General features: G+C 35.0%; 1 protein-coding gene across 3 annotated transcripts in view; it reads right to left on the bottom strand.

Annotated features, from left to right (window-relative positions):
* The window catches only part of CP (ceruloplasmin), a 65,194-nt gene that overhangs the window by 35,096 nt on the left and 18,005 nt on the right, over positions 1 to 12,093 (bottom strand). For all 3 annotated transcript variants that reach the window (XM_033402751.1, XM_004278190.4, XM_033402752.2), the window contains exons 7-9: positions 11,334 to 11,473; positions 10,041 to 10,178; positions 8,791 to 9,005 (exon numbers count right to left, since the gene is read on the bottom strand). In XM_033402751.1, coding sequence (XP_033258642.1) covers positions 8,791 to 9,005; positions 10,041 to 10,178; positions 11,334 to 11,473 — 493 coding nt within the window. The remainder of the gene's footprint in view (positions 1 to 8,790; positions 9,006 to 10,040; positions 10,179 to 11,333; positions 11,474 to 12,093) is intronic.

Below are 12,093 nucleotides of genomic sequence, written 5' to 3'. Positions count from 1 at the left end.
ACGTATGCACACCAAGGGGGGAAAGCCACAGAGGGGTCGGGGTGGTGATGAGATGAATTGGGAGATTGGGATTGACATATATACACTAATATGTTTAAAATGGATAAGTAATAAGAACGCTTTGTATAAAAAGATAAAATTCAAAAATTACAAAAATAGAAAAAGAATTCACTCAATCTCCAGCCATCTGGACATTCTCACTTCCCCTTCCCCTATCCTTGGTGAAAAATAAGGAAGCAGAAACACTATCTGGTCTATGGAATGATTCAGTAGTTGACACGAAGGCAATTGGTCTAAAGAATCAAAGCATATGAATCCCTGAGGAAAACTTATTCTCTTAAAGAAGAGAAAACTTGAGAGATTATTGCATATCTTTTTCCTGAGATCATTTTTTTGGATGAAAAACATGCTTATCAAATTTTAAAAATCCAACTAACCTGAAGGTTAGATCCTGCAGACAACTGAATCACTGATGCAGATGGTCTTAAGAAAGCTCCCATAAGTCAGAAGAAAAGATTCAAAGATGAAAAATATATACCTAGTAATGATTTTAGAGAGAAGTTATAAAAGGGTGAGACATAATAATAATAAATAATGGTGGAAATATTCACCACTATAAAGGGAAAAGACTAGAGTATTCAGATTCAAAAACCTCACTGAAAACAAGACAAAATTAGTAATATAGTATACCTAAAAATGTACTGGTAAAAATTTTGGATTTCAGAGAGACAAATTTCTACAATAATCCATTTTAAAAGTTACCATGAACATTGGACTCCTCTAGTACAATAAATGTCAGAGGAAGTTAGAGTAGCAATTACATTTTTTGGAGAAAAGATTATGATTGAAAAATTCTATACAGGCAAAGCACAACAAAGTGACATTTTCAGATGTGTCAGGATTCCAGCAGGGAAATTCTATAATCACTTACATACTGACCTGCAGAGAAAACTTCAGTGAAAATTTTACAGGTCACATTTCCTAATTATAATGCAACAAAACTGAAAATTACTCATAAAAGGACTAAAAGTAAAAAAAAAAAAATCATATTTTGTCCAAATAACTCAGATCAAAGAAGAAACAAAATTGAATTTCTAAGAATTTAGTAAGTAATGTCCATGAGAACACTACAAGTCATAATGTATGGAAAATAATTAAACATATAAACTGAGAGTCTGAAATGTTTATTTTAAGCAAAGCCAAATAAAAATAAATATTGTAAATATCTGAAAATTTTAGAAAAATAAAAGAGTTAATAAAAGCAAAAGAAATTTACAAAAATGTAAAGGTATTAAAATTCTTCCCGATTTATTTAATGCAGATAGTACAACTATGATATATTACTAAAAAAGCACACAGAATCTAAACTAATATTACTTATAGCTTAGATGAGAAATTCTAAATAAAACACCATCAAATTCAACACAGAAATATATTTTAAAAAAACACATGCTCAAAGTAATATTTTTTTCCCCAGAACTGCAAGGATGGTTCAATAGGAAATTCTTAATGTACTTGGTCACACTTATTGGTCAAAGGAGAAAAGATAGGTAATAATTCAAGGAAATCTAAAAATAAATTTTTATAAAATTTGACATTCTGGCAGTAGCTGTTCCTTTTGTGTTTCCCTCAGAGTTTTGCAAGGCTGCCTCTTTAAAATTTAGATCTCACCTCAAATAATACTTCCACATTATCTAAACTTTAATTTCTATTCACTATCATATTACGCTGTTTTGTTTTTTTAAAACACATATCACTTTCTGAGGTTATTTTTATTTTTTCTGTTTGCTTATCTCCTCTCCTTTCCATGCCATCTCTCCCTTTGCCCCTTCCTTTCTGCTACACCACACATTAGAATATAAACTCTATTAGAGCAGGTCTTATTTACCAATGAATTCTGTGCCTAGCACAGTACTTTTTTTTTATTTTTTTGAGCAGCTCAAGTGATTTTAAACAGAAAACACAGTGCCAGTAAACCAGAAATAGAATAAAAAGTAACAACTAATAGCCAATGTCATATTTAGTGGTAAAATAATAGAGATATTTTCATTAATCTCAGACACTAAACAAGGTACTATTTAACTTACTCTGAATATTTTATCCAATCTGAAGCCACATGGCTAATACATGAAACAACCAGGATGAGGACTTTTTTTTTTTTTTTTCTGGCTGCACCTTGCAGCATGTGGGATCTTAGCTCTCCGACCAGGGATCAAACCTGCACTCCCTGTATTGGAAGGGCAGAGTCTTAACCACTGGACTGCCAGGAAGGTCCTCAGGATGAGGACTTTTAATAGTTCCTGTAGACCTTCCTGTGTTGTGACTCTCATTTGACAAATGAAGAAAACAAAATATGTAGAGAAAAAACCTCACATTTTAAATCTCAACTCACTGAGTCTCAGCTCCTCTTCTGTAAAAATGGGGATAACAATACTTAGCCTCTTGGGTTGCTGTGAAGGTTAAATGAAGTAAAATGTGCAAAAGTGCCTAAACGGAGTTCAATAAACATTAGTCTCCTTTTATTCCTTTCCAAGGTAAGCACAAGATAAAATAATGGAATTTAAAGGTAGAAAACCAGGGACTTCCCTGGTGGTCCAGTGGTTAAGAATACGCCTTCCAATGCAGGGGACACGGGTTTGATCCCTGGTCGGAGAACTAAGATCCCACATGCGGTGGGGCAACTAAGCCCGTGCCACAACTACTGAGCCTGCGCTCTCTGGAGCCCGTGCACCACAACCAGAGAAGCTCACGCACCACAATGAAGAGCCCATGCACCACAACAAAAGATCCCACATGCCGCAACAAAGATCCCACATGCCACAACTAAGACCCAATGCAGCCAAATAAATAAATAGATAAAATTTTTTTAAATGGTTGTAAAAATCTTTTTAAAAAAAGGTAGAAAACCATTTTTTTCAGTAACATATTTAAAAAATTTAAATGATGGCATTACCATTTATAATAGACAAATAAAAATAAAATATCTAGGCATACACTTAAAAAAATCCAAAACCTATATAAGGGGAATTATAAAATACTCCTGAAAAACACAAAAGTAGACTTGAACAAGTGGAAAGACATATGTTCTTGTGCAGGGTTACTCAACTTTATAATAATGGCTGTTTTTCCTAATTTAATTTGTATATTTGAGACAATCCCAATAAAACACTCTCAGGATTTTTTTTTTTTCTGGAGCCAAGTAAGTTTTTACAAGGTTCATTAGAAAGAATAAGTAAGCAAAAATGGCCATTAAAATGATGAAAAAAGTGCCTTGAGGTATGGCTACAAGTCATTTAAACACATTATAGAGGCTCTGTAATTATAATAGTATGGTATTGGTGCATGAATAGATAGAGAACAATGGAATAGAATAGAAAATCAAGAAATGGACTCAATTGTGTATGAAAATTTAGTATCTGATAAAGGGGAGCATTTAAATCAATGGGCTAAAGTGTGACTTTTTTAAAAACAATTTATTTATTTAGGCTGCGTCAAGTCTTAGTTGTGGCAAGCAGGACCTTCATTGCCACGTGCAGGACCTTTGTTGTGACCAGCGGGCTCTTAGTTGCAGTGTGTGGGATCTTTAGTTGTGGCATATATGTGGGATCTAGTTCCCTGACCAGGGATCGAGCCCAGGCCCCTGCATTGGGAGTGTGGGGTCTTAGCCACTAGACCACCAGAGAAGTCCCCTAAAGTGTGACTTTTTAATAAATGGTGTTGAGATAACTGGATAGCCATTTAGAAAAAGATAAATTTGATCTATTCCTTAACTGTACACCAGCATAAATTCTAAGTGGAACAGAGACTTAAAAGTGAAAAATGAAACCTTACAAGTACTTGAAGGCAGAATGGGTGAATTCCTTTATAACCTGAGAGTTGTGAAAACTTTCTTAACTATGACTTGGAATCCATTAACAATAAAGGAAAAGATGATAGAAATAAAAATTTCACATGGTAAACAACAACATCCATAAGCAAAGTATAAAGGCAAATGATAAACTAAGATAAAAAATATTTACAGCTAATATCTCAAACAAAGACTTTCTATAACTAATATATAGAAAGCTTCTAAATCAGTGAAGAAAAATAACCTTATAGAAAAATGGGATAAGGTTATGAACAATTCATGGAAAAGAAGTGAATATAGTTCTTAATGATTTGAAAAAATGTTCAACAACTAATAATAAGAGAAACACAAATTAAAATTACAGAGGTACTGTTTATGTCTTTTCAGACTGGTAAAAATCCCCAAATTTGGCAATACACTTATGAACTGTGAAAAACAGATAATCTAATCTCATACTTGGTGGGAGTATAAAATGGTACAATTCCTATGGAAGGGAATTTGGCAATATCTAGCAAAAGAGTACATGTGTTTATCCTTTGCCCCACCAGAACCAGATTTATCCCAAAGACATGTTGTCAAAATACAAAGAGACATATGAACAAGGCTACCTGTTACAAATGTATTTGTAAGAGCAAAGACTGGAAAGAGCGGAAACACCTGCCAAATAGTGGACCGATTTTATAAACTGAGGCATGTCTACACCAGGGAGTAATATCCACTGTAAAAAAGAATGAGGAATATTTCCATATATTACAGTATAAAGACTTACAGATTATATTGTTAAGTGAAAAAAGAAAGTTAGAATATGAATACATACACATACACGTTTGTTTTTTAAATAAAATAAAAGAATTCTTTTATTCTTTAAATAAAATAAGAGTTAGAGAAGAAATCAATGACACTGAAAACAGTAAATCAATAGAAAAAATCAGTGAAACTAAGCTGATTATTTGAAAAGATCAATAAAATCAATCAGTCTTTAGTCAGGCTAACTAAGAAAAAATGAAAGAGAACACGAATTACTAATATCAGAAATGAAATATGGGATATCACTACAGATCCTATGGACATTAAAAGAATAATAAAGGAATACTATGAACAAATCTATGCCCATAAATTTGACAACCTACATGAAATGGATCAATTCCTTGAAAGACACAATTTGCTAAAACACACAAGAAGAAACAGACACTCTGAATAGGCCTGTATCTACTAAAGAAATTGAACCAATAGCTAGTAACCTTCCAGAACAGCCCAGAAGTGTTCATTGGTGAATTCTACCAAACATTTAAGGAAGAAATTATACTAACTCTCTTTAAATCCATCAGAGGACAAAAACAGAGAGAATACTTCTTATCTCATTCTAGCAGGCCAACATTACTCTAATACCAAGACCAGACAAAGACATTATAAAAAAACTAGAGATGAATAACTCTAATAAATATAGATGTAAAATACCTTAAAAAATTAGCAAATAGAATCTGAAAATGTATAAAAAGAACTATACCATGACCAAGTGGGATTTATCACAGGTACTCAAGCTTGGCTTAACATTCAAAAATCAGTTAATGTGATCCATCACATCAATAGGCTAAAGAAGGAAAGTCATGTGGTCATATCAATAGATACAGAAAAAGCATTTGACAAAATCCAACACCCATTCATGATCAAAACAAACAAACAAACAAACCTCTTAGTAAAATAAGAATGGGGGAACTCCTCAACTTGATAAAGAATATCTACCAAAAAGCGACTGCTAAGATAATACTTAATGGTGAGAAACTAGAAGCTTTCCCACTAAAATCAGGTACAAAACAAGGATGTCCCCTCTCATCACTCCTTTTCAATATCATACTGGAAGTTTTAGCTAGTGCAATATGACAAGAAAAGGAAATAAAACGTATGCAGATTGGGAAGAAAGAAAGTAACTGTCTTTGTTCACAGATCGCATGATCATCTATGTAGAAAATCCAAAAGGACTGACAAGGTAACTCCTGTAACTAATAAGCAATTATATAGTAAGGTTACAGGATGCAAGGTTAATATACAAAAGTCAATCAATCTCATATATACTAGCAATGAAAAGTGGAATTTGAAATTAAAAACAATACCATTTACATTAGCATCCTCCTAATGAAATACTTAGTTATAAATCTAAAAGAATATGTACAAGATCTTATATGAGGAAAACTAAAAACTCTGCTGAATGAAATTAAAGAACTAAATAAATGTTCATGGATAGGAAGACTCAATACTGCCGAGTTTCAGTTCTTCCCAACTTGATCTATAGATTCAATGCAATCTGAATCAAAATCCTAGCAAATTATTTGTGGATGTCTACAGACTGATTCTAAAGTTTACCTGGAGAGGCAAAAGGCCCAAAATAGCCAACATAATATGGAAGAAAAATGAAGTTGGAGGACTGACACTCCCCAACTTCAAACCTTACTATAATACTCCAGTAATCAAGACAGTGTGGTATTGGTGAAAGAATAGATCAATAGATCAAAAGAATAGAGAACTAAGAAACAGCCACATAAATTTAGTTAACTGATCTCTGACAAAGGAGCTAAGATAGTCTTTTCAATAAATGGTACTATAACAGATGGATATCCACATGCAAAAAAATGAATCTAGACACAGACCTTACACTCTTCACAAAAATTAACTCAAAACGGCTCATAAACCTAACTGTAAAGTGCAAAACTGTAAAACTCCTAGAAGATAACATAGGAGAAAGTCTAGATGACTTCGGATATGGCAATAGCTTTTTAGACACACCACCAAGGGCACAATCTATGAAAGAAAGAATTGATAAACTGGATTTTATTAAATTTTATGCTCTGAAGAAAATATTGTCAAGATAATGAGAAGACAAGCCACAGACTGGGAGAAAAATGTTCACAAAGGATACACCTGATAAAAGACTGTTTATCAAAACATAAAAAGAAGCCTTAAAACTCAACATTAAGAAAACAACCCAATTAACAAATGGGCGAAAGACCTTAACAGACAAATGTACTGATGGCAAACAAGCATTTGAAAAGATGCTCTATGTCACATGTCATTAAAACACTAATGAGATACCACTACACACTTATTAGAATGGCCAAAATCTGGAACATGACAACACCAAATTCTGGCAAGAATGTGGAGCAATGGGAACTCTAACATTCATTTCTGGTGGGAATGCAAAATGGTACAGACACTTTGGAAGAGTTTGGCAGGGTTGTTTGTATTTTTTTTAAAAACTAAACATACTCTTACCATAGAATCCAGCAATTGGGTTCCTTGGTATTTCCCCAAAGGAAATGAAAACTTATGTCTACACAAAAACCTTCATATGGATGTTTATTCATAAAGCAGCTTTATTCATAATTGCCAAAACTTGGCAGTAATCAAGATGTTCTTCAGTAGGTGAATGGATAAACTGTAGTATGTCCAGACAATGGAGTATTATTCATCGTTAAAAAGAAATAAGCTGGGCTTCCCTGGTGGCACAGTGGTTGAGAGTCCGCCTGCCGATGCCCCGGTCCGGGAAGATCCCACATGCCGCGGAGCGGCTGGGCCCGTGAGCCATGGCCGCTGAGCCTGCGCGTCCTGAGCCTGTGCTCCGCAACGGGAGAGGCCACAACAGTGAGAGGCCCGCGTACCGCAAAATAAATAAAATAAAATAAACTATTAAAAACCTTTGAAGTATGCTAGGAGAGAACTAGTAATTCTAAAACTTGTAAATAAAGGGAAAGAATCAACCATTTGTCATTCCTTTCTTGTATAACATGGACCTCAGGGCAACCAAATAGTCCATTAAGAGACGTTTCTGTTTATACAAGTATAGTAGCTAATAAACACAGAAGGAATGATGGAATCCAAATATTACTATTGTTCAACACCTGATTAGTTTATGAATCTAGGAAATGTTTATCAGTAGCTGACAACATCCCCGACTGAGAGACAAGTATACACTATATACTCCTTGATCGAGGTACCCAGTACCACACATGAAGTAGTATTGCAAAAAATAAAAAAAATCTAACCTGAATCTGATCAAGCTTGTAGATCTAGCTACTGATTTATAGGAAATAGAGTAAAAGAGAAAGAAACATGTTAAATGACACCACAGGGATGCAATCAGTAAAATCTAGACATGAGAACTTCTACAGGGTAAAAGACTTTTGCAACAGAAAAACGCAAGAAAATATCTTGAGAAAAATATCAACTGATTGTAATGTGTGTAATTATTTGAGTGCCTATCCACACAACAAACTTGAAACAATTAAAGGACAAATGTTCAGTTAAAATGTGAACATTGATTGGAAATTTGATGATATTAAGGAATTATGATGATGCTTTAAGATGTGATAACTATTGAATGCATTTTAAAAGAATCTTTCTCTTTTAAAGATTTATATTAAAATATTTATTTTAGAGCTAAAAACAATGGTGGGATTAGGGATTTCTATTTATAGATCAAAGGGTCATTTTCCCATTTCATTTTTTTTAACTTTATTTTATATTGGAGTATAGCCAATTAACAATGTTGTGATAGTTTCAGGTGCACAGCAAAGGAACTCAGCCGTACATATACATGTATTCATTCTCCCCTGAACTCCCCTCCCCTCCAGGCTGCCACATAAAAAATATTTTAAGCAATATTTCCTTAGTGAATGTTGAGTGACTTATTATCATTAATAGGTGATTTTTTTAAATGTGTGTGTTGAAGCCTAATGGTATCATAATAGACTTTGGATTCCAAGGAAAATCTTGTTTCCAACTCACGTTAGTCAGAGAATCTCTGCACAATATAGATATAAGCCTAAGTAAAAATTATAATAAACATTAGGCGTGGAACCCTCACTGCCTCAAACCCCAGAATTTTCCTTATAATAATGATAATTCAAAGGGATTGGAAAATCATTTTCATTTTCCCTCATTGGACTTACCAGTCTCCCATTTGCAAGTAAACTTCCGTTCCTACATATTTTCATTGGCCCGATAAGTCCAGTAAATATATCTTTGGTGGGATCCACAGCAGAATAATACATCTTAGCTAGACAGACAGGATCTTTGTAAGTGGGTCCTACTTCTTTGGGGACAGTCCATTCATAGGTGAATGTTCCTTCGGGTACCACATGGGAGGCTGAAGAAGGAGGCGCACCTGTAAGAAAGGTCACACTGGAGAGGTAAAGTATGCTTTCTAATGTCATCATTTGAGCCATGGAGTAGACTGCGTTTAGTCTAGGATAACCCACTTCTGTGCTCCTTTTATGAATTAGAGTGGAATCCTACCAGTGTCGGGTCAAAAATGGGAATAATTTTCTCCAGGAAGTCTCCACTAAACCTCTATCTGAGGTTGGTGCCTGCTGTAGTCTGAATGTTTATGTTTCCCCAAAATTCACATATTGGAATCTTAAGGTGCAATATGATGGTGTTCGAAGTGGTGTTTAGGAGGTAATCTGGTCATGAGAGTGGAGCCCTTCTGAGTGGGATTAGTGCCCAGACAAAAGAGATCCCACAGAGTTCCCTAGCCCCTTCCTCCACGTGAGGATACAAGAAGTCTAAGACCCAGAATAGGGTCTTCATTTGTCAGCCTTGACATACAAAAATACCTAAATACTTTCATGTAATGGAATATTTTGTAGCACTGAAATTATATTTATAAAATGTTTATAGTGCTAAGAAAGCGAACTCTGGGTATAAAATTATAGTGATAAGTATATTTATATTCTAGGATCTCAAACACATGTAATTATTATTTACACAGATCAAAGAGTGGAGGACATACAAAAATATAATAGCGGTTGTCTATAGAACTATGGATAATATTTTTGGCTACACCTTTTTATATTTTTTAAATATTCTAAAATGTACATCTAATCTTATAATTGCAAGAATATTTTTCAAATTTAACAATCACCCAAATAGAACTCTGGAAATGTATAACTGATGCAATCCAAATCAGTTACTAGCAGCATTGTCAATAATCATCCAATTAAGGTAGGACAGAATTCCACAAACATACTGGAAATGGTAGGAAGAGATTTACTCGCTTCCTGGCATGATTCTGAGAACGGTATATGAGAAGTTTCCTCAGAAGTTCCTGCCTTTGGTTTTTGCAGGACAATTTCCCTGGGGGTGACCAGCACAGTAGGTTATTAAACATTATTGTTTGGTTACAGAGTGTTGTACTCACTTCTGCTTGAATTGTAGTACGTGCCCTCGTTGCTTTTATCGACTCTCACCCCAATCGGTTCAATACTGAGGGGATATGTTCCTTTGTTATGGAAGGTGACTCTGATGGTGTCTCCCACCTCTGCCGAAATGACAGGGCCTAGGGACAAAGAGAGAATTATTATCCTCCCTGATATATAGCATACAGAATGCATAAGACAGTTGTTTTCGTCGCCTTGTCCTCTGGCAAGAACCACTGGAAGCAACATGCTTATTGTTGCAAATGGAAAGCTTGGTTTTTAAAAAGTCCATTATCAATTTGACACGAGGAGGCCAGAAAAAGATGAGAGGGGCTTTCTAAGTTAACTTCAGGTCATGAAATTTGTTACCATTTTTATCCAGGTTAGTTCGCAAGCTTCATACGTCTATAAAATACTGTTCAGAGTATCTACACTCTCCTCACCCTGTTTTTCTGTGGACCAGATGTGTGTTATTTGTCCAAAGAGTCAGGAGAATGCCATAAACCTTGACCACCCAAAGGGGGTAAGTTAAATTGTCTTGGCTGTGAAAAGTAACACCACTGTTGTGGATTTCCCATCACCAAAATCAATATTATTATTAAATATAGAACAAAAACACAGAAATATAGTACAAAAATATTTTATGTAATATATAAAATGATACTTACTGAGAGCTTCTTATGTGCTCTTCTGAGTCTTTATGTGAATTAACTCATTTAATCCTTACAACAGCTTTATGAAGTAGGGACTATTGTTATTATTGTTCCCATTTTCCAGAAAGGGAACAGGCACAGAAAGTTCAGTACTTTCAAAGGTAACACAGCTAATAGGTGAAGAGTGAGGACAGTCTGAATCCACTCACTTGCTATTCTGCCCAAGTGCCTGAGCAAAACAGGTCTCTGGGCTCTGCCTGGGGGCAGCCTGCAGGAGGCTCTAAAAACAAACCCAACCTGTCTCATTAGTAGCTGAATTTTATTTCTAAGGGAATGTACATTTGGCTAAAAGCGGAAACTAATAGCTTTACCGGCTATGTAAACAAAGTCACACAAACCCCTTACCTCTTTGAAGAAAAAAAAAAGTAATCATTTGAAGTCAGCCTGGCTTTTAATGATGAAGACTTACTATGGGTAATTTACATTTGGAAAAGCTGCTGCATTTTATTGATGATTCCTCTTCCATGTCCATAGTTTATACGTAGAAATCATGCCACAGGTTCTGAAGCTTCTGTTCTTCCTGAGGTTGATTGTAGCTCAGGGGAAGAGTACATTAGTCATGTGTATTCTGCACAGACTCACCCAGGATGCCAAGATGTTCTTCTTCAGGGCCTCTCTCCTTTCCGTCTGTAAAGGAGGCATCTGTGTACTCACGATAAACCAGCTTTTTATATGAGCCTCCGATTCTTGTAGAACCATGTTCAAAAAATACCTCTGAATCACTGTCAAAAGAAAAAAGGTTTAATTCTGGAGTTGAAAGCAGAACAGAGCCAGGTTGTCACATAGGATACTAACTGAAGAGAAAAATTCTGACCTGTGCTTAGAAATTACCCATTATTTACCAAATACTCCTCAGAGGAGCAGATAGTACTAGGCACCTTATAGAAGGATGTTCAGTTAAGGGGTGGAGACTCATGGCATAGAGATTTTATTTTTTCAAGCAAAGTGAAAAAAATTTCAAGAGGGTCCCTGTCAACCCCTGAGAGTTAATAAATTGTCCTGCAATAGAATCTTTTTAATAAAGTATGAAATGTCTAAAAATACAGTAACTATTGTTTGTTGCATATTAGCCTTCAGAAGGTTTCATTTATCGTCTGAAACTCACATGACAATGTAACAAAGTTGGTATTATCCTCCCCAGTTTACAGTAATCTGCATTTCTGTCAATAGTCTTCCTTAATTGCTTCAGGATTTTCATTACCTCCTTTTTGAACTCGTTGTCTATTAGACTGAAGAGGTCTGTTTCATTGTTTGTTCCTTCAGGGGAATTCTCTTGGTCTTTTAACTGGGAGTGGTTCCTCTGCTGCTTCATTTGCTTATATTGCTCTTACTCTGTGAGTTT

This window comes from Orcinus orca, chromosome 5, assembly GCF_937001465.1.
Source record: "Orcinus orca chromosome 5, mOrcOrc1.1, whole genome shotgun sequence".
NCBI classification, from domain to species: domain Eukaryota; kingdom Metazoa; phylum Chordata; class Mammalia; order Artiodactyla; family Delphinidae; genus Orcinus; species Orcinus orca.
Note: the sequence above shows the minus strand (reverse complement) of the source record. Positions and strands in the feature narration are given on the sequence as shown.